At 33.2% G+C, this 27294-nt stretch overlaps 2 protein-coding genes across 5 annotated transcripts; one reads left to right on the top strand and one right to left on the bottom strand.

Moving 5' to 3' along the window:
- Positions 1–1922: 1922 nt before the first annotated feature.
- Positions 1923–17147, top strand: LOC107843598 (protein fluG). 4 transcript variants are annotated; one of them, XM_016687924.2, is made up of 18 exons: positions 1923–2168; positions 5704–5955; positions 7186–7247; positions 7352–7467; positions 7542–7647; positions 7868–8024; positions 8210–8305; positions 8456–8504; positions 9124–9395; positions 10331–10503; positions 11716–11836; positions 11906–11958; positions 12117–12246; positions 13099–13244; positions 14332–14517; positions 14976–15208; positions 16139–16281; positions 16865–17147. In XM_016687924.2, exons 1-18 carry the CDS (start codon positions 2004–2006, stop codon positions 16925–16927), a joined length of 2523 nt encoding a protein of 840 aa, XP_016543410.2. In that variant the 5' UTR covers positions 1923–2003; the 3' UTR covers positions 16928–17147. The 4 variants fall into 4 exon arrangements, with proteins under 4 accessions (XP_016543410.2, XP_047253198.1, XP_047253200.1 ...); XM_047397242.1 differs by having other exon boundaries at positions 1978–2168; positions 5709–5955; XM_047397244.1 differs by lacking the exon at positions 1923–2168 and adding an exon at positions 2586–4101.
- Positions 17148–17324: 177 nt separating this feature from the next.
- Positions 17325–25219, bottom strand: LOC107843599 (putative pectinesterase 14). The gene is made up of 5 exons (XM_016687925.2): positions 24765–25219; positions 23998–24169; positions 19705–19911; positions 18656–18909; positions 17325–17749 (listed from the first exon to the last, which is right to left on the bottom strand). The coding sequence occupies exons 1-5, from the start codon at positions 25148–25150 to the stop codon at positions 17587–17589; spliced, it is 1182 nt and encodes a 393-aa protein (XP_016543411.2). The 5' UTR covers positions 25151–25219; the 3' UTR covers positions 17325–17586.
- Positions 25220–27294: the final 2075 nt, after the last annotated feature.

The following is a 27294-nucleotide window of genomic DNA, read 5'->3' on the forward strand; positions in this document are numbered from 1 at the left end:
CTGTTGGTAAATCTTAAAATATCAGCATCACTATTTAACATGTAACTCTTTTTGTTAACTCTACACCTTAAGGTTTCAACTTTTTCCACACCACATTCCAGTGATAACTTATGAAACAATTTTTTTCAGATCACAAATTCCATTTGCATATCTTAAAACAAGGTCTGACAGAAAACACCCTTATAGGTAAATTGAAGTGTTACTATTGTATCCATTTAGTTACAAAACCTGTACAATGACAAGATAACATATACAATTAGTCAATTATGTAGAAAACCCTAATTTTTAAAGAAGAAATAAATGAAAAAAAAATTCAATTCTAATTTTACCTAAAAAACTTTAGAATCCTATCGAAATCACAAAGTATGCCATTGAAGGCACAAAAATGCTACATATATGTCTAATAAAAGCATTAGACACCAAAAAAATGCAAAAGCCTCAAAATTTTCGATTTCAATATTGATTTTATCAAAAAAAATCTTAAAATCTAATCAAAATAACAAAACATGTCATTGAAGGCATAAAGTTGTTATATATAGGTCTAATAGGATCATTAAACACGAAAAAATATAAAAGCCCCCAAAAGATCAGTCACAATTATAATTTTACGAAAAAAATCCTAAATTCTAATTAAAATCTCAAAATATGCCATTAAAGGCATATCGCTACTACATATACTACCTACAATGCTATTAGACAAAATACAGAGCAAAATCCCCCAAAAAGTAGAAGAAAAAATTTGTGAATCGTAAAAACCCCTAAAACCTCTAAAATGAACTTCATTAACTCGAACAAAAGCTTGAAACAAACTCCAAAATTCTATACTAGCACAAAAGTTTAAACACTTACACTGATTTCAATAACCATAAACAACAATCGAGCAAAATCAGTTAATTTTGTGAAAATTAAAATAGAAACAAAGGGACAAAGTTGTACAAGGGTCTGAAATGACCTAAAAAATGGGTGTCCCTTAAGTATTTATATCCTGTACACGTAATTTCATATGTGGCAATTAATTTTAAAAATTTTAATGAAGTGTTTGTGATTGTGCAACAAGTTCAGATTAATAGATCGAAAAGGGATTTCAAAAAATGGTTTTAGATGAATTTAATGGTCTAGATAACAAATATATAAGTAGAAGTATTTACTTTATAAATCAGAACAAGATAAGAGTCTACCGAGCTACGCGAAAAAAATAATATATCTTCCTTGGTAGTTAAAATAAATAATTAGAAGGGGATTTAATTTTCTAATGATAAGTAAAATGATTACGCATATCTTAGTTTTTGGAGATAGTGAATTCCACGTGGTTAATAGTCACTCTTTATGAGTAAAATTAGTAATTGGCGCGACATTCACAGCACATCCAGACAAAAAGAGAAAGTTATTCACACTGGTTTGATATGCTGAATAAGAGATATTCTATTTTAAAATTAATTTAAAGATAAATTTATTCATATTTATTTAAAATAAAATCACAAAATAACTTATTTTGAAATTAATTATTTAGAATTATAGTGTTATTTTTATCTAATATTAAACATGAGATAATAATTGTAAAAACAAGTCCTTAAATAATTAATTTTGAGATAATTTTGCTATAACTAAACGAGCCCTTAGTTCCTTTCTATGTGTCATGGTTTTCTTTTTTTAAAGAGTTAAACAATATAAATTTTGATTAATATTTTAAAAATAAAATAAATTATTTTTTCGAATAAAAGAACAAAGTCCGTTTTTATCATTATATTAGTATAAAAAAGTGTAACTTAATTACTTTTCTTATAATTTTTAAATATTAATTTTAAATATTATATTAATTTAATTTTAAAAATTAATTGTTAAAAACTCAAGCATGATAATTATTCTAAATCGGATAGTTGCAGTAGGTGCGTGTATAGTAGTTATTATATATATGGACAAAGCCACTTAGCAAACATTTGCCAAAAGTATTGTATTAAAGTCCAAAACTTTGACTTACTCATTTTGTTGGGAAGAAGAAGGAAATGGAGAGATTTGAAGAGTTGAAAAAAGCAGTAGAGGGAGTGGAAATAGTGGATGCTCATGCTCATAATTTAGTGGCTATTGATTCTACTTTCCCTTTTATCAACTGCTTCTCTGAAGCTGATGGTGATGCCTTATCTCATGTACCCCATACCATCAACTTCAAGGTGTCACTTTTTTTTCACTCCCTCACTTTCAATTTGCTTCACGTAATTTTAGTTCGTTTTTAGTACTCTCGTTTAAAAAAGAATCATCTATTTTAACTTGGCACAGACTTACTATTGAATCTTGTAGCCGTAAACAAAATTTTTGTCAAATATATCAAAATAATCTTTAATCTTATGGTGTTAAACATGTGATGTGAAAAATTAAAATTAAAGTATTATAAAAAAAAATAACGGTCATTCTTTTTTAAATGAATTAAAAAGGAAAATACTTTATTCTTTTTTGAAACGGAGGTAGTAATTGCCACGTGACATGTTTTAAGGCCATCTTACTAAAGTGCATTTGGTACATTTGAGGTATTTTTAATTCAAGACCACATGAATAAAAAGTTTCTTTTTACTTTCTAAAAATTCTAGCATGTCAAAGTCAAAATAGGCCAAATAAATTAAAATGGGGGAAGTGTTTTCTTGATAGCCTATAGATACAAGAAGTTATATGTATGTGTTTATGAGTTTGGGTGTATGTATATTGTTAGAGTGGAGTTGATAAGAACTTGGATAATCATCATATCATGTGCTAGTTTTGGGGATTGAGTTAGACTTAAGTTTCTCATATCCTTATATGGTATTGAGGTTAGGTCCATTATCCTTGTTTGGACTCTCGGGCTCGTGGTCCATGCTTTAGTTGGTTCTAGACGTGAAGGGTGTTAGAGTGGGCTTATATGAACTTAGACAATTATCCCTCGTGAGCTAACTTTTAGAGTCAAGAAGGGTGTTAGAGTGGCTTATGTGGACTTAAGACAATTATCCCTCACGAGCTAACTTTTAGAATTGAGTTATACTTAAGTGTCGTATCTTTATTTGGTATTTCCTGTTTAGGCTCCCAGTCTATGCTCCAGTTGTGCCTTATGAAGGGGTGTTAGAGTGGATTTATATAGACTTGGGCAATCCTCCTTTCTGCACTAACTTTTGGGATTAAGTTAGGTCTAAATATCATATCTATATATGATATTAGAGTCGGGTCCATCCCTGTTTGGACTCCCGATCCGTACGCTAGTTGGGTCTGAGCGTGAAGGGAGTGTTAGAGTGGGCTTGTGAACTTTGACAATTCTTTGCTCATGAGTCATGATCTAGCTTTTGGATTTGAATTAGGTCCAAGATTCATTTCTTGATAGTGGAAGTAAGAATTCAAATGGATTTTGTTTTGTTGTTAAAACTATTCAACATATGTTTAAAATCGATTCTATTCCATCAGTTTCACTTTGTGATTTGTGAGAGTTTACTAGAGGGAAAAGGGAATATTTGTGTTCTTAATGGCAAAATGGGATTATTTTGATTAAAGAGCTTTTGGATTTGAGAGATGATAAATTTTTCTGTGGACTAAAATGGGACGTGTCATTGTAAGATGTGACAGGTTGAGCAAAGTGAATGTTTACCAAAAAAAGAAAAACAGGATTTTGTGTATGTATTATTACAGTTAAGAGCTAAAAACGGCAGCCCGGTGCACTTAAGCTTCCGCTATGCGGGGGGTTCGTGGAAGGGATGAACCACAAGGATTTATTATATGCAGCCTTACGCCACATTTCTGGAAGAGGCTGTTTCCACGGTTTGAACCCATGGCCTCCTGGTCACGCGATGACAACTTTACCGGTTACTCCAAGGCTCCCCTCCCCTTCTTTACAGTAAAGAGCTGAAGGAACATTTCTTGTTCTGTAGAAAAGACTATACTTTTTGTGTGAATCCAATTGTGTAGGCGTTCTTGAAAACTTGGAACTTATGAGACACCTCAAACGTAGGTTGTGGCACCATGTGAGTTGGATCACTTAGCCACGCTTCATAACTAGAAAAACGAGCATTGGTGGAAATACATGCCGCTCAGCCAAAGAAAGATGTTGGAGGGTTGACCAAAATGTGCACTAACGCTACATAGTGTCAGGTAGCTTTAGTATCACCACTTTATCAGAACAATTATATGATAAAGCAACTAGGTGGCCCTGGTGCATTGAATGCTTCTGCAAGTAGCATTTAGTGGTTTTCTGATCAATGAGAGATAATTTGCCTGGTTCTCCATTACTGCGAATGGGGTCTTGCTCTTCAAGTTATTGCCCCATCTCATTTATTGTGATATGTACTGCAGCATACATTTCAGGGAGAGGGAAGAGACTTAGAGGGCCCTATGGAGATTGTGGTATCTTTTACTTAAGCAATTAGCTCGCCTAAATGTACCCATTTCTTGTCTGTTATAAATGCATTTCTGGTTTCACATTGAACAAATTCTAGATGCTTAATAGACTTTTTCATGTTTGATATCTCATGCGTCACACTGGGGAATTTATTGGGTCAAATGGCATATATGTGGGACCGATAAGGGTAAACCAATTGTTAGCAATAATGTTTTACCTTTCCTGTACGCACAAAAGGGGTTCAATTTGTGCTTGAAAAGGTTGAAATTTTGGGGCTGTCTTTTGCTGGAAAGCAGTGGAAAGATTAAGGAAAGGGAAACATAAGAAAAAGAAGAACCTTATGAATCACTCTTCAGGTTCTTCGGCTTATATCAAACTATTCAGAGGAATTACATCTGCTTATAAATTTTCTAATCGGTTGGTTACGTGATTTCATTTGTCGGTGAAGGTTATTCCCCACCTTGTGATTCCCTCCCGGTTTTCCCTTTTAAGAAAAAAGCACTGCCGCGTATATGTACACTCACAAGCTAACTGGGAAATGAACTATAATACCTTCAATATTATTGCTCGACAAACTCGGTTTATTAAACTCCAAGTAGTCTCTTATGATTAAAACTTTTCTTCAGCTGACTTTTACAAATCCTTGAAGTTACAAAAAACATTCCTAGTACAGGGAAACCCAGAGGCCTATAACTTTGTCAGGAAACTGTAAGATCTGACTAAGAATCTAGAGAGAGTGAAACACATAAATGAGCTCAAGTTCATAGTTAGAAATCGAAGTATGAAAGCTCCAAACTTCCTACATTTCTTAAGGTTGCTTTTCCTTTTAGTGATTACAGACTACATGAACATCATCGGCGCTTGGGCAAGACAGATATAGAATGTCGTTTTTCTCAAATAAGCCTGTAGAATTAGTTTTAAGACAGTATTGTTAAAGCGAAAAAATTAAATACATCTTTGTTTTCCTTGAGCTTTTTGACTAGGTATTGGAGGTAGCTTGATCCCTCATTTTTTCAAGGAACAACTATCTTAGTGTTGTACCTTTCCATTTCGTAAATGTGGTAATTTGACTGCATATTTTATTAGGAACAGGGTTGTGTTTTCAGTCCATTTAGTTCAATGATGTGTGTTCATTTTAATTCATCTGGGATGAAAGGGTCTTACATTAAAGTTTTACCACAACAGTTGCTAATTTTTTTGAGATTGTGATTTACTTTCTCAGTTTCTGGTCTTCCTGTGGTTATCTTTTAACTTTTGTATGTGGTGTGATAGTAGATCGTCATTCATGAATCTAGTTTTAGACATCTCATTTTGCTCTTTTGCAATTAAACTTACATCACTGTTTCTTCTTTTAGAGAAGCCTGAAAGAAATTGCGGGATTATATGGCTCAAACATATCCTTGCATGCCATTCAAGAATCTCGCCAGCGCTTTGGGTTGGAGTCTAGCACTGCTCTTTGCTTCAAAGCTGCAAAAATTTCTGTCTTGCTTATTGATGATGGAATTGAGTTCGACAAAAAACTTGACATCAAATGGCATAGAAGTTTCGTGCCAACAGTTGGTAGAATACTACGAGTTGAGCGTGTAGCTGAAAAGATTCTTGAGAAGGTAATACAATAATCATTTACGCTGTATACTGCTATTTATTCAAATGTGTTTCTGGAATCACGGGGGGACATGGATAGACACTATGCTTTGGTTGTTGAAATGTTGTACTCAGAGGAATCATAATTAGTCTAGTGTTGTTTCAGTGTTCTTCCACCAGTTAGTGCCTCTCAGATTAGTATACGTTGAGATAATGCAGATATATTTCATTGGAGAACTATACTGACTTTTTCATCCCAAAGAAAAAATTATTGCAATATCTTTGCACTTTTTTCCAGAAGGTTGTTTCTCTGCTTCCTTGCATTTGCCTGAGCTTTTCCTCAGAGTTAGGTTAATTTGAGTTCCTTTGCAGACTAACAGTACTAAAATCAGATGCCTCTTTATTGTTCACGATGACTAATTTTCTTTTGTGTAAGCACAAGATATTTTATGCATTACTGCAAGAATAAAAATCAAGCTCTTTATTTTTGCAAATTATAAACTTTAACATAGTAAAGAAAGGGTACGCATCAAATAGACATTAGAAGAAATTCTCCATACCCAAAAACTGGAACTCAGATCAGATCTCATGTTGCAACTCACCTGCATAACACCTAGATGGCTAGATTTGCCTGTTAACAACACAGTTATTTACATGCTCTGAACCTCCCACACTGTCTGGAACTGGCCATGCTTGATGTTGTTACCTCAACCTTAAGGACAGGGTGATGTGTGTGCTAAAGGCAGGCATGAGGTTACCTTTTCATAAGTGAGAAAAATATTCTCATATTTCGATTTGAAATATAGTCAACCATTCACCTCTGATGTTAAATAAAGAAGGGTTGTATCAGAAATGAGTGACTTTGAATTTATTTTCTTAGAATAATGTCTTTGCTTGATTTGAATTTTGACCCTTTAGTAAAAGAACCTGATGTTGTAGGCTTCATACATATATAAGGAGCTAGTATATGGTATCATATTATGTAACGCTGTTGCTATTGCTGCTGTTCATTGCCCAATTATTATACTGTGTTAAAATACTGATAGCTCTACATTTATTGAATATGAAGTGGAGGGACTTGGAGTTCGAGTCACTCTTCTTCATTTTTTCTAATTGGTGATATCAGTGGCACAACCAGAGGGAGCGAGCTCATTCTTTTTCATACTATTTTCTTTGGAATATTCTTTCTTAACTCCTTCTACCCCTGTTAAATTTGTTTATCTGTTTCTCCTTTCCATGCTATTCTATTATAGGGTTCAAATGGAACATGGACACTGGGATCATTCATGGAGATTTTCACTGAGGAGTTGAAGTCATATCCTTTAATTATCTGTCAATATATTCAGGAATATTGCAAATACATATTTTTCTTGCTGCTAACGAATATGGTTCCAAAATTTTTTCCTGATCTTTTTATACAGTAGCGGATACAGTTTTTGCATTTAAAAGTATAGTAGCATATCGCAGCGGTCTTGCAATTAATACAGAAGTTACTGAAAAGGAGGCTGAGGAGGGCCTTCATGATGTTTTATGTGGTGAGTGTCACAAGATGTGGGTTTGTAATACACCAAAATTGAGCATGTGATTCTGATAGTTTCTGTGCTTCCAGCTGGGCATCCCATACGAATCTCAAACAAGAACTTCATTGATTATATCTTCCTGCATGCTTTGAAGGTGGCTCAAAGTTATGACTTGCCAATGCAAATACACACCGGGTAACAAAAAGATTTGTCTTTGAAATAGATAGCTTGGTCTCATTTTTCTTTCCAGCTTTTCTAATTTTAATCAAGTCAACCATTTTTGAGCCTTTTGCTGCTGAGACGATATTCTTCTTTTTCAAACAATTCAAATGTGAGATGTATGCATGATTTTTTTTTCTTTTTGTAATATCCTCCCAGTTCTTATAAGTAACACTGTTTTATTTCTTCATTTCAGTTTTGGGGACAAGGATTTGGATCTGCGGCTAGCTAATCCACTCCATCTTCGAAATCTTCTTGAAGATAAGAGATTCATGAAGAGTAGGTTAGTGCTTTTGCACGCGTCCTATCCGTTCTCAAGGGAAGCTTCATACCTGGCTTCTGTGTACTCTCAAGTGAGGTTTTTTGTCCTACATCTGAAATTATCAACATCTAGATTTTATGTATTAAATATTATTACAGTTTTTTCTTGGAATCTGAATCACTTGCCACTTAGGAGACATTTCAACCTCTAACGACGTTGATGAAGATTGTCTTTTGCCTCAGTTCTCTCTAACAGGGCTAATGTCTTTTGATTCAGGTCTATCTTGATTTTGGATTGGCAATTCCTAAGCTTAGCTTCCATGGGATGGTATCCTCAGTGAAAGAACTCCTGGAGCTTGCCCCAATGAATAAGGTTTTCCAAATTATATACTGAAGTACCTAAGGATTATCCTTCTAGTTCAGGCTGCGGATTTCTATATTCTTAGGACTACTCTTTCAGACCCTCAATAATTACTCCATTTAAAGAGTGACATTTTACCATGTAATGTGTGGATATCAACAGGTTATGTTCAGTACTGATGGATACGCGTTTGCTGAAACCTTTTATCTAGGTTTGTCCTGATTTCCTTTTTCATCTCATATCATTAGAGCATGACATGACAAGCTTTTGTTCCTTCTATTGCTTTTCAAAAGATAATAAAAATTTTAGTTTCAGCTAATCCTAAACACCCGTTAAATCAGGCTAGCTAAAAAGTACAAACAATTCTTGCTGAATGTCAAGTCCTCGTAGCAAGTCACTCTCATTGGAGTTTGGACATTAGAGGGTACATGTTTGGTACCCAGTCTATGTGTTAATCCTTATTGATGCTTAATTGCCCCAATATGTGAGCCCTTTTCTCATTATGAATGTTCGGCATGTCCATTTCCTAACTACCTAACTGGATTATTTTACGCCTTGGAAATTTGAATTGGTACCTTAGGTTTATCAAACAATTTATCAATATATAATCGAAATGAAAATCTTCCTTGATGAGGCGCGACAGAAGAAAAAATAGAGGCACATTTATCAGTTCGATCAAGGAGATAATTCCTTCAGAAGCTGTAAGAAAGAAAAAAAAGGTTATTGTTAGATAAAGATATCCAACTTGGGTGGCAAGTTAGCTAAGTGTGTTATTCTTTCTTTTTTTCTAATCTGTAATTGATACAATGTTGACTCGATTTCTCCTGCAGGTGCAAAGAAAGCGCGCGAAGTAGTATTCTCTGTTCTACGCGATGCATGTGTTGATGGGGATCTTTCAATTCCAGAAGCTATTGCTGCCGTTAAAGATATTTTTGCAGAAAATGCAAAGCAATTCTACAAGCTTGATGTTTCTTCAAGATATTCTGATGTAAAACCTTTTTTATCATCTTCTTTCCAAGAGGAAGAGTTAAATGGCTCATTGAAGGATGTCACCTTTGTTCGTATTCTTTGGATAGATACTTCTGGCCAGCATAGATGCCGTGTAAGCTGTCTTGTTCAATCATGTTACTGCTTTACCCTTAAGATAATTAATTATTGTGTAATATGCTTTTCAATGCCTGCGATCACCCAATTCTTTGTCCCACTTTGAGAAACTGTAAGGAGTTTGAATAACAAATGGAATTGAGCTCAATCTGAGCTGCTGACTCCTAGTCTTTTACTTGGATCAAAACTTTCAGACAAACTAGTCAGAGAAATTCTTTAGTAAAAGCATCAAGAGCAAATGAATGTTGCTATACTATAAAATATGAAAATGGTGGACTTCTCAAATCATCCCACCTCAAAGAGGAAGTTGTCATTGTAGAGTAAAGAAAATTGATTTTGGTAAAATTGAATATTTAATTTGTGAAAAAATGAACACTCAACTATCATATATTGTGATCGTGACAAACTTTCCAGTAATTTTCAGTTGTAGTGAGTTAAGCCAAAGCAAAATATGCTTCATTTCTACTTTTCATTGTTAATTTTAATTTATGGTTTAAGATGTTCTTGCAAAGAATACTTTATTGGATTATTTTCAATTTTATTTTGTAATTATCAAATAAAATCAATAGTTGGTTGAAGCATTTTGTTTCTAACGGTGGTTTTTAGAGTTTTTATTAAAAATGGTGGTATGTAGAGTTACTATTACATTATTTGAATTGTCTTTGCTTGGTTATGATGTCAAGATATCACTTATTATTTGTATCTCTTTCTGGCTATGATAATTTGAAAGTTAATACCAAGTAATTCTATTGGGATTTTGTCAAATACCAAATATTCATAATTGCAAGTTGATGTTTTATTTAGGTCAAGTACAGCAAGTTCAAGCCTACTTTTAGGCTTTTCAATTACTTTCCGTACATGATATTGGGACATTGGTTGAAATTCCATGCTCTAATCAAAAGTGGATTGAATTTGTTCATGTCTTGTGCTTAGGTTGTTCCGCAACAACGCTTCTATAGTTCTGTGGAAAAGCACGGTGTAGGCTTAACTTGTGCATGTATGGGAATGAGTTCAACATCTGATGGTCCTGCAGTGGATACTAATCTCACCGCTTCGGGAGAGATCAGAATCGTTCCTGATTTATCTACCAAATGCAGACTCCCGTGGTACGGCTTGACGTCTATACGTGTTTGAGATATTCAATCTTTTTTTAAAATCCTTTTGAATTTTAGGTTCTAATTTTAGCCTCAGTATGCTGTTGATTATCTTCATGGATTTCCTCTAGCACGTCATAAAAGATAAGATCAGTGGACCTGCTGTCATTCATTCAAATGCTTAGCTATGTGATTTTGTCATCTGTGCTCTTATTGCCTTCTTAAAAAGTGCAGAACCTTCCCCATTTTTTTTAATATGTAGTTAACCGGATGTAAGTTGCAGAACTCCAATATTAAGAGGGTGTAAGCTCCTTTTTAAAAAAAAATAAAAAATTGGGGTGTTTGAGAAAGACAAAAGATGCTTCTAAGTACTTACTTAAGCTAAAAAGGTACTCCCTCCGTTTCGAAATAAGTGAATTATTGGAGTATTTATTGGTGTTTCAAAATAAGTGAATAATTGAATTTGTTTTCAAATTTACCCTTATGATTTGACAACCAATTAACTTTTGAAAAGGCATTACAAGGTCAACTTTTTCTTTTTTTTGGGTAAAAATGGAAAGTTGTGTTAATTTATGTCTTTAATGTTTTTTCCTTAATCTGTGTGCCAAAATCCAACAATTCATTTATTATGAAACGGAGGGAGTACAAAATAAGCTAAAAGCTAAAAGTTGGGTATTCCCAACTTATGGCTTTTAGATTTTAGCTTACAAGCTGCTAATTAAAAGCCAATGCAAACACCCCCTAAGACTTGAAAATCACCTGGACAGGATATATGGTATGCAGTCAGTAACCTGGTCACTAACAACAGAAGCTCAATATACTGAAGTTAAATAGGATTTGAAATAACCTTATTAATATATTCGAAAATGTAGGATGTTCGAACAAAATCCACACTGGTAATCGGAAAGAAAGGAAGCTATATAGAGTGTAAGGATACTCTTAATGGTGTGAGGCCTTTTGGGGAAAATTGTGCAGTCTTGGCCCAAAGCAGATAATATCACACTATATGATACGATTTGTGAACGTGGGGAAACACATACAACAATAAAGTACAGTTTAATTTTTGAAATTGAACACACATTGATGTCCAACTATTTCATTTGTCTATTTTATCTAAGACAAAGAAATGGACCTTGGCATGGAAATTATCTGCTCAAGTTTCGTTCCAACATGGTTTGGTTTTATTGTTCCCCGGTCAAGTTTAATGTGCATCTTTTGATCCAGGGCAAGACAACAAGAAATGGTTTTGGCTGACATGTACATTGAGCCTGATAAAATTTGGGAATATTGCCCACGAGAAGCATTGCGTCGAGTCTCTAAAATTTTAAGAGAAGAATTTGACTTGGTATGTATAATATCTTCTTGTGCAACATCTGAAAAATCATATTTATCTAATTTATATCTACATCTTCAGGCCGTGAATGCAGGCTTTGAAAATGAGTTTTATCTTTTGAAGAGTGTACTTAGGTATGCTAGTCAAGTTTTCCCGTAATATTTTGTGTTTAGAGTTTCTTTTGTATTATTGTGAATAATGTAAGTCAAGTTTACTTTTAATAGTTTGAGTTTGGATTTTCTCTTCCATGATATGTGATATGTTAGCTTTAACGTATAATGAAATTATACAGGGATGGCAAAGAAGAATTGGCACCATTTGACAGGACTCCTTACAGCTCTACATCAGCATTTGATGCTGCATCCCCAATACTTGAAGAGGTTTTTGCTTCTCTTCAATCATTGGATATTATAGTCGAACAGGTAAGTCTCCATTCATTGACTTACAGATTTGATCTTTCTTGCGTTGTTTTGCATACAGTACTGCAGATGTAAGGAGAAATTTTAGCGTGCTTTTCCTTTTTAAGTTCCATGAAAAAGATTGCTGCTGTGTAAGAGTAAAGCTCAACCGAAGGACTTTATGCAGTATTGTTAATCTAACATCATCATTCAGCAGAGAAAAATAGCTACTTATGATTGTATTGATTCATGAAAGTACAATGTTACTTATGATAGTCAGTACCTAAAACAACAGTAACATTTTAGTTCATGTCGTGGTTTACATGGATAATTATTTTACAAACAATATTAACTACCTTCAGCGCAGCTCTTGAAGAAGAAAGAGAAAACAGAGGGAATATAAGGAAAAAGAATGATTTGTTTCATGTCAATCACTAGTAAATCAACTACACCTCAATTTCAAATTAGTTAAGATTGACCATATGAATCCTCTAAAACCATTTCATACTATTCAGGTTCACTTCATGGCCATGCTTAATAAACTTTTAAGGTAAATTAGGAATTCAGTCATATGGTCCACGTAATATGTTTTGTAGTTTTTTTTCTTGGAAAATGGTAATGTTGTATTCTTTAGCATTAAGAATATGCTGGGGAATGTTCTCTTATAGTTCCACAGATATTATGGTGTCATGGCATTACATTCCTGAAATAAACTACATTATTTTTTCTTTATCCCTGAATGTAAGACATACACAAAATATATTTCATGTACTATTTTTCAATTTAACAAAAGACATATACAAAATATATTTCATGTACTATTGTTCAATTCAACAAAGACTCCCTTCCTGATGTTTGTCTCCTTTAAATATACAGTTACATGCGGAAGCTGGGAAAGGCCAGTTTGAAATTGCTCTGAAATACACAGAATGTTTTAGAGCAGCTAACAGCTTAATTTTCACACGTGAAGTCATCAGAGCAGTTGCAAGGAAACATGGGTTGCTGGCAACTTTTGTGCCAAAGTAGGTAGCACAATTTGTCCTCATTACTTTTAGGTGCATTTTTTTTCCTTTTACTTCTTAATTGCAGACACAAAAAAATTAAAAAGGTTAGTGGCTCATATCACAAATTTCTTGTATGTTGAACAACATGGTATGCTCTTTGAAAATGTTATTGATGTATATGAAATGTGTATTTGCATTTTCTTTTTTTCTTTAGAGTGCTATTGCATTCAGGAAGCATTACATAGCATTCAGTCTTTAGGAAGCATTACATAGCATTCAAGAAAAAGAAACAGTAACAACAGCAAGACAATGCCACAGCTGTCATATTGTCTAGTAACTAACATGAAATTAGTCATCTATGGTGCAGAATTTCCTGCCATTCAATCTTTGTTCACAGCTGGATCGTCCTATTTTATCTTCATAGTTATTCCTGCCCATTATGTGCTTTCCTTTATGCACCCTAATTAGTTCCATTTAAATTCGACTAACCACTCCATGCTTGTAAGGAAAAAAGGAACTTTGTCCTTCTCCCCTTTGAACCCCTCAATCCGAGATTGAGAGATACTCGCGAGAGGAAGAACTCTACCTATATTGGAAAATGGAAAAAGAGCACATGCTCTGCGTTCTTGTTCTCTACCTCGGGTTAGAAAAATAAAATTTTATATGTTATTATGGGAGAGGGTTGAAGAGGAGCCTTGGCATCACGTAAAAGTTGCTTTCTTTGACCAGGAAATAGGAATGCAAGGTGACGTTGCGTATGTAAGACCCAATGTGGTCAGGCCTTTTCCTGGACCTCGCATAGCAGGAGCTTAGTACACTGGGTTGCCTTTTTATTATTGGAGACAGTTCATAATGTTTAATGCAAGATTTTTTTTTCTGAAATAGTTAAGTTGAAAGAATAAATGATGTTACTTTTGCGTTATTTTTTTAATGTACTTCTCTGTGTATAAATTTACTGTACTTTCGGAAGTAGCTTCTCAATTACAAGGCACTCATGTGTTTACCTCTGTAGATTCTGTCAGGCCCCCAATTTCCATAACTTCCACTGCATGAATTATTGCAAGGGAGACCTCTCAGTTTGTTACCTTCTGGCCCTTTTTTCTAGGTATGCGTTAGATGATATTGGCTCCGGATCACATGTGCACATCAGTTTATCCAGGAATGGAGAAAATGTATTTATGGCATCTGGTGAATCAAAGTACGGGATGTCAAAGATTGGGGAAGCGTTCATGGCTGGGGTGTTGAATCATCTTCCTTCCATATTACCATTTACTGCACCGCTTCCTAATAGGTTAGAGATTTTCTACTACTATGAATTTCCTGCTTCCTTTATATCTATTGGTGATTGGTTTATGCTTTATCTAGAGGGCTAATTCTTCAAAATGAGCATAGTTGCCTGATAGAAAAGTCTTACTACACCTTCCTTTTCAAAATTTTTGTGTGGTTTTGACTTGGCATGGATTTCAAGAAAGTAAAGAAGACTTTTGTATCTTGTGGTACTAAATTAAAGATATGTCGAATATACCAAAATGTCTTTTAATTTTGTGGTCTTAAGCATGTCATATGTAAAGTTAGAATTAAAGAGTTGCCAAAAAAGGAAAGAGGTATTCTTTTTTAAATGGACTAGAACAGAAAATAGGACAAACAAATTGAAACGGAGGAAGTGGATTATATCTCAACTTCTCTGTGTTCCTGAACTAATTGTGGAAAGACTAATGAAAATCATTTAATATTTCCTTTTACGTGCAGTTATGATCGCATACAACCTAACATGTGGAGTGGAGCATATCTCTGCTGGGGGAAAGAAAACAGAGAGGCACCATTGAGAGCTGCTAGCCCTCCTGGAGTTCCACATGGCTTTGTAAGCAATTTTGAAATTAAAGCATTTGATGGATGTGCAAACCCGTACCTCGGTCTTGCTGCTATAATTGCTGCTGGAATTGATGGCTTGCGGAGAAACTTAAGCCTTCCAGAACCAGTTGGTAAGTTGGACATCTTTTAGAAATTTTCTCTACTTCCATCTTCCATTTTCTGTGCTGATAGTTTAGGTAGAAAAAGGGGACAACTGAAAGTCGAGGTGTGTTTTAATACATAGATGATGATAGTTCAGCTAGGAAAAAGTAACAACTGATACAGTTGGAGTGTGAAACTCGCAAAAAAGCAATAGTTCAAGTGTGTTTTTGACCATTAACTATAAGTTATAAATACGTATATATAATCCTAATTTAAATGTTTTTCCAAAAGTGTGCTGCACGAGCACTATAATCTATCAGCATTCATACCTTATTCGGCATTTTAAATCAGTAACACGGGCCTTCCATGATCTTGACACATCTTCTGATTTAAACCAAGTGAATTTGATCAATTCCTAATGTTTAGGTGTCATTGGATCTCCTCTTTTGATATAAAAAAGAGCAGCCCAGTGCACTAAGATTCCACTATGCGCGGCATCCGGGGAAGGGCCGGACCACAAGGATCTATCCTTTGCAACACTACCTTCATTTCTGGAATATGTGGGACGACCCGGTTCAAACCAAAATATGTTTGTTAAGTATTAACTTACAATCATCCATAATATTGGATGATTCACCTTCTATTCGATGATCTGCAAAAGAGAAAAGGGGAAATAGAAAGAAGAAACTAATGACAATGGATTCGGTGAAAAATAGCGTTCTGCTAGCAAAATGCGTGTGAGTTAATGGTATCAGCCATTGCGTTTTCTAAGTAGTTTGGTTAGAAAAGAACGGAATGAGGATTGTTCAAATCATTTATGAGTACTTCTTATAATACTCAAAACCACGTGACTTGCAACTTCCATGAATGCCGATAACAACAAAAATCCTTACTAATGCTTACACTTACTGAAGTGAGTTATATAGATTTGATAACTCAAATTCTCTATTGTGAAACAGATGGGGATCCCGATATCCTTAAAGAGAATCTTCAAAGATTGCCGGTATCTCTTGCTGAATCTATAGAAGCTTTAGAGAGAGATACATTATTCAGAGATATGATTGGTGAAAAGCTTTTGGTTGCCATAATAGGCGTTCGCAAGGTACATTGCTAACTGCTAAGGTTGCTTCGTATATACATTTACATAATTTCGATGCTGTTATATATGAACACCACGCATACTTAATATGAAATCTGTACTTTCATGAGCAACAACAGGCTTTAATTTCTCTCTTTTTTTGTTGCTATCTGAGGACTTGAATTGGCATAGTGAAGTAACTAAAACCTTTACAGAAGTGTACAATTTTGAAAGTTTTCTTTTTTCTGGTTTACCTATCCGTCTCCAGCTATGTTGCTCGGACTCTTCAAAAATGTCAATAGGTGTGTGTCGGATCCTCCAAAAATAACTTATTTTTTAAGGATCCGACACGGGTGCGGCAACGTTTTTGATGAGTCTGAGCAACTTAGGTCTCCACTACCCGCTTTGGAGGCTGAATAAAGCCTTCCCTACCGAAGGCGAAGCCATTCCTATGACTTGAACTTGAGATCTTCTAGTTAAGGATACAGGGGTACTTACCGCCTCACCGCAACCTTTGGTGGCACTTGTTTGTGATTTAACTGTACTTTAATCCCTTTAAATCCTCTGACAATTGTGGACGTGCTGAGAATGGTTTTTTGTTTTGCAGGCTGAGGTCAAATACTATTCTGATAATAAGGAAGGATACAAGGACCTCATTTTTAAATATTAGGGCGATAAAATGTACTATGAAATCAGTACTATTCTTAATTTCTTTCATCTTATACAATTGCTTAATAAGTTGGGGTCTACCGAAAACATCTCTATTTGTATATGGTAGGGGTAAGGTCCACGTACACACTACTCTCTCCAAACCACTTATGGAATTACACTGGATATATGCTCGTTCTTTTTTTTATACAAGTGATTAATAAAGCATGTCTATTAATTTAGTTCCTCACTTTCTATAACTTCATATTCTTCTTGTCATATTGATCATTAAGTCATATTGATCATTAAGATATTAATCCTAAATCATGTATATCATCCCAAGCAAGTACTTTTATTTAGGTAAGCGAAACCAGCTAAACGCCCTCTCCAAAAATATTGGGAAAAAGTTTTAAATTGAATGAAGTGCAAAAGGGTTAAAAGTTTTATGTATTGATGATATAAAAAAAAATAAAAATACACGATTATGTCACTTATTAGATAACTATTGATGAAATCCAAAAGTTTTGAGATATAAAGTCTGATTAATGTAGCAATCACTTACTCTGAAATTAAACTTTTTTCTCTTCTTTTGTATATGAGAACTGCAACTTTTATTGATGTATATCCTCAATTAGTTTTTCTTAATTAAGGTTTGTGTCTGTTATAGCTAATCCCAAAAAATTAAGTGTCTGATCTTCCATTAGAAAGCCATTGTTGTCCATCTATAAATGAGATATCCATGTATTGAGCTGCCTCATTTTGCTTCAATTGCTTTGCATATGGTACTCTATCTGTGTAATTGGCTCCTGGTCCATAACAATCATATTCTCCAAACAATACTGTCCTGCAAAACATTATATTCAATGTAAGATTCAAACTTTACGGGTTCAATCTTTCAGGTTCTTAGCCCTAGATTAGTTGTTCGTTTGATATTCAATGTAATATTCAGGTTCGACGGTTCAATCTTTAAGGTTCTTAGTTCTAGATTAGTTGTTCGTTTGCTATTCAATGTAATATTCAGATTCAACAGTTCAATCTTTTAATGTTCTTGGGGCTAGATTTGTTGTTCATTTGATGCTCTAGTCGGAAATTTTAATCTGTCCAAAAAAGAAAGATGTATATTTATATTCAGAAATAATTTAACATAGTTTATATGGTATCCTTAATCAATGACACGATCTAATAGCCATATAAATATATAAACAAGTTTAAAAAAAAAGTATTGTAATAGGTACAGGGACATGAATTGAGTGATATTTTGGAGAGAAAAAAGTTACTTGAAGTTGAATTGAAAAAAGAAAGTATTTAAAAATTAGAATTGTGTTTGAACGTGCATTTCACTTTGAGAAATGTTGAAATTTTGCTGAAGAAAAAGCTTTTCATACTTGAAAAATTGGTTCAAACTTCGAAAGAGAGAAAAATTAACCCAATGCATAAATCAAACAGGTTTTTGAAGCGAAAAAGAAACTTCAAAAAAACAAATAATTGTTTTAACGTCCATGTGGGCATCAAACTATGCATCTAGGCAAGCGGGGCTCCTCGGACGGTAAGAATGCTCCACCTTCGATCTTATGATTGTGATTTCGAGTCACCAATAAAGCAAAAAGGTGAAAGCTACTGCGTAACAGGGAAAGCTGAAACTTTTTTTTAGAAAATTCAATATATATTTAAACATCTTCACATAAAATGAAACAGAGAAACCGAATATAAATTTTTTTAAGAGGTAGTTAGGATGATCATTATTACTTACTGGTCTTTATTTGGATCTCTCCAATCATCCCAACCATCTGAGGAAATCACATCAGACATATAAGTCTTGGAGAAAATAACAGTAGCATATGCTCCCCATGCTCTACCTAGCCATATTTTTCCAGTGCCACTAATTTCACAATTCACAAATGAATATCCTGAATTCTCATTTTTGGAATTCCTTCCATGTGCTGTTATGGACCCTCCAATTTCACCACTTGTTCCTTCTTTTGCTATTGAATTTATGGTACAATCCTGTCACATGTCATAGGTGGAGTCAAAATTTGAAGTTTATAGATTCTGAATTTGCTGGTCGAAGTCATAGTTCATTTTAGTTACCGAGATCGTAATTTAAAAAAAAAAGTAATAATAAACCTAAAATAGAGGTCTTACTCGGTCGTTTAAACTAAAAATAACCGACAGATGTATAATTCATTTGTATAATCAATATATACCGATAAGAAAAAGTAAATTGTGAATTTGATTGGCTATTTGTATAAAGATCCTCATACAAATATGTGGTCTAAGTAATAGTCCAGACAACGACGAGTTCTTTGTCCCTGCAGGGTTGAAGAGACAAAAGTTTTGTTGAGAATTTATGAGAAGGTCATGACGAAACGAACCATTTATCATTATAATAAGTTCAAGCTAAAATGTAGTGTTTTTGTAACTGTGGCATCCTTACTTCATGCATGACCTAATCAATATTGATTCAGACACTCACCATCTATTTTCATTATTTAAATCTTTGACGATACAAATAAATTATTGCCCAACTCTCTAATAACATCAAAAAAACAAAAGATTTGCCCTCCCTTTCAACTTATCCAAGGTATAGAAGGGCATAGGTCTTAGATGTCCCCTCCAATACTACTGAATTTGGTCGAACCTGTGCTTAATATTGTAGCACCATATATACCTATGGACAGTCATACGTAACATAAGTTCGCTTAAAACTAAAAATGAATTTAAGTTATATATATCGTAAGTGTGACCAGTCTATATATATATACATGCACTATAAAAGTTAAAATTCAAAAACAAATGTACCTCATAGAGTGACCTAGCACTTCCAAAGATAAAATCAATGGAACCTTGAATGAAACATTCTTTAAAATAATGTCTTCCTTTATCATCATTAAGAGTGTCTTGTGCTCCATAAAATCCACAACCATAAAATGCACCTTCATCTCCTGTTATTCTTAAAGCCAATGCTTGTCCTCCAACATCACCTGGTGAAGCTGCTGGAGCTGTGTTCTTAACATCACACACAAAAAAAAAAAAATTGTTAATTTATAATAAAATTATGCCTCAGTTTTAGTTAAGTTTGGGTCGACTATATAAATTTTTACAATTCCAATCCAATATTATACATAAAAAAAAGTTTTAGAAATTCTCTGCATTTTCTACGGGAAATCATGAGGCCTCATGTTCAAATTCCGGTGAAAATAAACTATTAGGTAATTTCTTCCTTTATGTCTAGGCTTTGATAGATAAAGTACTCAATTGTACATGTCCTGATGGGAGATAGTAGGTAACCCTGGAATTAATCAACGGGTGCACAAGCAAGTGCGGACACCTCGGTTTAAAAAGAAGAGAGACTATATATATATATATATATACCGGAAATCATTGTTAGGGTTTTTGCTTGATTTTCTTACCAAAATTAAGTTTTACTTTTTCTTGGAAAGAAAATAAAACTTTTCTTGAAAGGAAAATATATAACTTTTCTATATTTGGCTAACCTCTTTCTTGGAGGAAAGTTTTTTAACATCTATAAATAGAAGATCCCCCTTCTCATACCATAACACAATAACATCTACAATGTAGTCCTTTCGATTTCAAACCCAACAAGTGGTATCAAAGCTTATAGTTCAAAGGTCCAATGGTGTGATGAGACGAGATTAAATAGGTTCAAAGCGGTTTCAAATCAAGATGCAACCAGTTTGGCGATAATGATGATTTTGTGTAACTGTTGAAGTTTGTTTTGAAGAAAGAAAATCCCACATCGGAAATTTACTTTGGTTGGGAGGAGATTGGGAGTTATAAACAAACTCCACCTCCTTCATTGTTTAACATACATAAAATATTATTTTCCTTGTTTTCTATTAAAGAGATTTAGAGATAATTCTCTAGGAGATCTCTTTGAGAATAGTATTTTAGAAAGTGAGGGTGTGTGAGAAAAATATTGTGTATTGTATGGTGTAATAATTTCCATATAGTGAATATTTTTCTGGGAGACCCGTGATTTTTCTTCAATTGGGGAGTTTTCCACGTTAAATCTCAATTGGGGAGTTTTCCACGTTAAATCTTTGTGTTGTTATTCTCTTTAATTTCTCTATTATTTTCTGCTTGAAAGTGGTCCGGAAGGGGCGAAAAAAATAGTTCATTTTTCCCAACAATTGGTATCAGAGCCTTCGGTGTGGAATAATTCTTTTGAAATTTTAGTATGCTCTGTGGTTGCAGCTTTGTCTAATCTTCCACATCAAAAAAAATTTCTGAATTAGAATTATTGTTCTCAAGCAAAAGTTTCATCCCGGTGGAGTAGCAAGTGGAGTCTGATTCCGGTGGAGTTTGCTATTCTGGTGGAGTTACTTTGGGGTACTTGTATATTTGGTAATAGTGGGAATAAGTACAATCTAAAGAGGTTCTGGCTAAGGAAAGACTTGGTACTTAAGTGTATCCCTTGTGATCCACCTCTCTTTCCTGGGAACTAATTTAGTGGGTACTTTACATTACTATTGTCCATTTATTTAAACTGATAAACAATATGGGGACAAAATTTGAGATTGAAAATTTTGACGGGAGAATTAATTTTGGCTTGTGGCAAGTGCAAGTCAAGGATGTGTTAATCCAATCTGGATTACACAAGGCATTGAAAGAGAGACCAACTAGCGAAAAAGGTGATAAGGATTCAAAAAAATCTGAAAGCAGTAAAGACTCAGAAAAATCCAGAATTAGTGATGAAGAATGGGAAGAGCTAGACATGAAAGCGGCAAGTCAAATTCGTTTGTGTTTAGCTAAAAATGTTCTTGCTAATGTGATTGGATTGTCTACAACAAAGGAGTTGTGAGAGAAACTTGAAGAATTATACTAAACCAAAAGTATTTCAAATAGATTATATTTGAAGGAGCAATTTCATAAATTGCAAATGGCTAAAGGTACAACTATTTCTGATCATCTGAGTGTCTTGAATGAGATTGTTTCTGAATTAAAATTTATTGGAGTGAAAATTGATGATAAAGACAAGGCACTTCGACTCATCTGGTCTCTTCCATCTTCCTACAAGCACATGCAACTCATTTTAATGTATGGGAAGGAAACTGTGATTTTATCAGAAGTGACAAGCAAATTGATTTCTGAGGAAAAAAGATTGGAGATGAAAAATCTCTAGAAGATTCAGCTCTTGTTGTTAAAGGAAAATGAAAGCAAAACTCTAAGAAGAAGGTCATCTGCTGGAATTGTAAACAACCGGGACATGTTAAAAATAATTGCTCAAATAATGGGGCTAGTTCGGCTGGAAGCTCCAAAGAAAATGCTATCAATAGTGTTTCCCTAGAACAGTGGAATGATATTTCTTTGTAAGAAAGATAAAAATCCTCATGGCATGAATGCTACCTTTAGAATTTCCATGGAAGAGGATGTTTAATTGGTAGCTGGTCCACAAGTTCGCACATGGGCATTGGTTGATAGGTGATGCAAGGTGTGTGGTGAAAAGGATGTCGATGGCTAATGAACTCTCAAGAAATCAACAAGAGAGTTGCACCATAAGTTATTAGCAGTTTTTTCGACATGTGCCGAAAATGAAATTCTTGAAATTAGGAAGTAATTTCAAGTGAAAATTCTTGGATTGGTTTTTCAATCTGAGTGGATGTACTCTTTATGGTGGGGGTATGATAATTCTTGAATTTAGAATTATGATTGTCAGTAGCAGACAATATGGAAGTTGCAGTTACATATGATTGGTCGAGTTTAGAGTTAGGTGGAGAACTGATTTTGTTATGTGTAGCTGGACAACTATAAAGGGCCAACGGATTGCATTTTCTTCTCTTCAAAAGGTAGAGATTTGTTGAAGTTTGTTTTGAAGAAAGAAAATCCCACATCAAAAATTTAATTTGGTTGGGAGGAGGTTGGGAGTTATAAATAAACTCCACCTCCTTCATTGTTTAACACACACAAAAATATTTTTTTCCTTGTTTACTATTAAAGAGGTTTAGAGATAATTCTTTTGGAGATCTCTTTGAGAATAGTATTTTAGGAAGTGAGGGTGTGTGAGAAAAATATTGTGTATTGTATGGTGTAATAATTTTCATATAGTGAATATTTTTCTGGGAGACCCGTGGTTTTTCTCCAATTGAGGAGTTTTCCACGTTAAATCTTTGTATTGTTATTCTCTTTAATTTCTCTGTTATTTTCTGCTTGAAAGCGGTCCGGAAGGGGCGGGAAAAATAGTCCATTTTTTCCCAACAGTAACTATATGTGGAGACAATTGTCAATTATATTTCAATAATCCTGTTGTCACATATTTAAAAATAAAGCTCACTTTTAACCCTGCAAAAGAGTTTCAATATTTTTAACCCGAAAAGGGCTGATATATTTTAACCCAAAGAGGCTCAATTTTAAAAGCACGCCAAACAACAGTGATATATAAAGAATATGTGAAGAACGAAGATCATGCACAAGAAGAAGGAGAAGGATGAATATTTTGCAGAAAATCAAAGTCAAAAAGGGGAGATTTGTTAGGGTTTTTGCCCTAATTTTCTTACGAAAATTAAGTTTTACTTTTTCTTAGAAAGAAATAAAAGTAACCACAATTACTTTTACTTTTCTTGAAAGAAAAATATAAAACTTTTCTATATTTGGCTAACCTCTCTCTTGGAGGAAAGGTTTTGAACATCTATATAAATAACACTCCCTTCGCATACCATAACACAATAGCATCCACAATGTAGTCTTTAAAAGTCTTTGTTAGGGGGAGATTTCTCCATTTTATTTTTAATATGTAGGCGTTTGGCCAAACCATAGACAATAATATATTTTTAGTTTAATTTTTCATGTGTCGTCTGATTTATCGTCTTATGGTTTGCAAACTAAAAGCTTCCGCATGACACCCTCTCGATTTCGAACCCATCAATCATGAGGTCTCGTGTTCAAATCTCAGTGAAAATAAAAATATTAGGTAATTTCTTCCTTTATGTCTAGGCTTTGATGGATAAAGTACCCTATATATATATATATATAAAAGTGAATGTACTAATAAAATTGAAATTTTAATCCTAATGAATTAAATTTTGAATTATATGATTGATCACATTATGAAAAAGGAAAATATAAGTAATGTACCTGAAAACTGATATTATAGGCAATGAAATTGGAAGCATAAATGGCAACAGTAAAACTATTAGCAGTTCCACCAGTAGAATTTGCAGTATCATTCCATGCTATAGCTGTATTTTGGTAACCTTGGCCTTGTATTATTATATTTGTCTTGCTAGAATTTATTACCACTTTCTCCCTGCCAAAATAACATGCAATAATGATAAAAATAATTTTTGACATTATCAAAACAAGTAATTAGTTCATAAAAAAATTGAGCTTGTAACCTAAAATATAAATCAGGTTATCTATTACAATAAGTTAAAGTAAGCATAAACTGGTAATGTTAGTTTCTTTACATTGTCAGCGTATAAGTCGTCGTTGAATTTCCTCATAGCTCAAAGTAGAGGTCAATTTATATACACCGAAATATACAAAAGATGAATAAAAAATTTTAATTTAAATAATTTCAATCTTTAAGATTCTTATTTTTGAACTCATTGTACTGTTAAAATTATATTCTACCCAAAAAATGAACCTATAACTAGAAGGCTTTTGATAGTATAAAGGCTTTTTAACACTATACATCGGGTCGTTCAAAAGATTATATCTACCGTTATCCCTCCTTGATTAAAACGTAGTATTTGTAATATTGAAATACGGTAGATTACCCATTACAACAAGTAAAATTGGCCTGATATTATAAAAATTATTTACATTATCAATATATAAATGGTGTATATATGAGTTAAACTCTTCAAAGTATAACAAGTAAAAATAAAAAAAAGATTTACTTGTATGTGCCAGAATCAACTAGAATAAGAGTTGTAGCAGGGCTATTATCGGGAACAGCATCCACTGCCTTTTGTATACTGCTAAAACTTGCACAACCATTTAAATCTACACTCAATACATGTGAAACTCCATATATTGATACAAGTTTTGAGTTCCATTTGGGATTGTCACATTTAGAACTATGTAATAATAATGATGTTGTAATAATCTCTTTAAAGATAAAAAAGATATCTTGTACACCACTTTTTTCGACTACCCTTTTGAGAAAATTAGCTAGACGTGTACTTGTTTGGTAATTGGAATAAAGAGGAAGAATGATGGATGAAAGTAGAATGGTAAAGGAAATGGACCAAAAGAAAATAGTTTTTGTAGTAGTGTTATTCATAGTTTTGGTATATTATGATATGATTATATTGTTGTGCAATTGTACTTTTTTTATGGTGGCTTTGAAGAGTTAAAATTAGTTATCAACATGTGTGAGATATAATGGAAGCATGGACATTATTTTTTTGTTGACGTAGGAGGTAAGAAGAGTGTGGACAAAGGAATTTTGTCCATGATGATGATGTTCCGTATCAGTATAAAGATCGAATTAAATTTGAATTCACGTCATAAAGTATCACATTAAAAGCAAAATACTCTTTAACAAAGGTGATTTTGGATTCTCGAACTTCTTATTAAAGGCAAAGTAGTTATCACTTGATATATAATAATTTTTGTTGGTCAAAAATCATGATTATTCATGATCAATACATTTTATTGATGAAGAAAAGATTAAACATGGTGGAATTAAGATGTGGGCATCAAGAAAAAGTGGAGATTAGATAATGGACACGCCAAGAAACCATGCAAGGAAAAGGAATTTAAGTTAGTTACCAATTTTAATTAGTTTAAATAGTGTATTAAAATAACTTTTATACTATCAAATCACGTAGGTTCATTTGGTGTGGATATAAGGGATAAATAATCTCGAATTAAAAGGAAGGATTTGTTAGTATTGGGATTATTTATTCCACCATTTACTTCATAGTAACGGAAGTATTGGGATTACTTATCCCACCATTTACTCCATAGTGATGGAATAAGTTATCCTATATGCATGATGAGATAATTAATCCCGAGTTATCACGGGATAACTAATCCTGGGACTTCCCAACCAAACGATAAGCGTGGAGGAGTCATCTTTGTCTTAAAAAAATCAATTTACATCCGCTCATCAAAAAATTGCAGTCTCAATAGGTGAATACATACATACATACATACATACATACACACATATATATATATGAGTATAACTACACGTGCTTCGCACGTGTACCGTTTGATTATTTCAATTAAATGATTTTATGTATTGCGCCGGAAATGTTTAAGAAGTGTAAATGTTTAAATCACTTTTCAAAGATTCTTACACTTTAATATAATAATGTAAATATAAACATATATTTTAGTGTAAGCACATATATATTTCACCCCCAGAAGTTTCAAGTGGTTGATGGATCATCACTTTTACACTTTTGCCCTTGCCGACAGAGACGCATCAATTTGAACCATATTTGTGGTACGGTTATTTTTCTTTTCTATATTTAAAATCTTTCCTTATTTTTAAAGTTAAATCTTTACAAAATCATTGATTACATTCTTATTACGTACTTAAAAATTTAAAAAAAAAACTTGAACTTTCAAATTTTGTTAAAATCAAAGTTAGTTAATTTAGAATTCTTAAACTAAGACAAAAAGTATTAGTTGTCATTAATTTTGATGACTTCTAATAAGGAAATGTTTTACCATAAATATATTTAATTAATTTTTAACTCTTAAATATTAAGAAAAAATAAAAAGACAATTTTGTCTAAAGCAAAGACGTTTAATGAAAGGCAAAAAGTTCAAACATTATTTCTCACACTTTTAATATATTATAGATTATAGAAATAAATTATAAATTATAGATATAGATAGATAATTAATTTTATAAAGTTAATTAAATAATAACTGAAGAAATTGACTAAAGGACTCCAAATTGGAAAAGAAATCATAATATGATTAAAGTGTCCTAAATAAACTCCTACTAATTCAAAAATTTATTCCTTTTATAAACTATAAAATGTATTTAAATATATTTAATAATAATAATAAATAGTAGTACGTAGTAAAATTTTTAATCAAAAAAAGGTGTGTGCTAATAGTATTAGTGTGGTGATAATAACAACAACAACAACAACGACAACAATAATAATAATGTGTGTGTGTTTCATTTGATTTAAGAATAAAAATATAATGATAGTAGAGGCACTGCGTAGTGCTATAAATAATAGTAGGAGTAAGTAAAAAAGATAATAATAACAATAATAATAATAATAATAATAATAATAAATTTGTTATGATATATATTAATTATAGTGAATGTCTATCAAGATCTATTTGATGTCTATCAGAATTTGATGTATTTGTCTTTTAGTGTGAAACTAGGGGCAAATTTCCCCTATAAATAGAAGGGCTTCCTTCATTGTAAATCATCCCTCAAAAGAGAAA

Source organism: Capsicum annuum, chromosome 10 (assembly GCF_002878395.1).
Source record: "Capsicum annuum cultivar UCD-10X-F1 chromosome 10, UCD10Xv1.1, whole genome shotgun sequence".
Taxonomy (NCBI): Eukaryota; Viridiplantae; Streptophyta; class Magnoliopsida; order Solanales; family Solanaceae; genus Capsicum; species Capsicum annuum.

Coding starts and splice junctions, on each gene's coding strand:
- LOC107843599 (XM_016687925.2), bottom strand. CDS start 25,150: ATGAATAACACTACTACAAAAACTATTTTCTTTTGGTCCATTTCCTTT. Junction 19,912..23,997: donor CCTATAATATCAGTTTTCAG/GTACATTACTTA, acceptor TGTGATGTTAAG/AACACAGCTCCAGCAGCTTC. Junction 17,750..18,655: donor AGAGATCCAAATAAAGACCA/GTAAGTAATAAT, acceptor AATGTTTTGCAG/GACAGTATTGTTTGGAGAAT.
- LOC107843598 (XM_016687924.2), top strand. CDS start 2,004: ATGGAGAGATTTGAAGAGTTGAAAAAAGCAGTAGAGGGAGTGGAAATA. Junction 9,396..10,330: donor CTGGCCAGCATAGATGCCGT/GTAAGCTGTCTT, acceptor TCTTGTGCTTAG/GTTGTTCCGCAACAACGCTT. Junction 16,282..16,864: donor CCATAATAGGCGTTCGCAAG/GTACATTGCTAA, acceptor TTTGTTTTGCAG/GCTGAGGTCAAATACTATTC.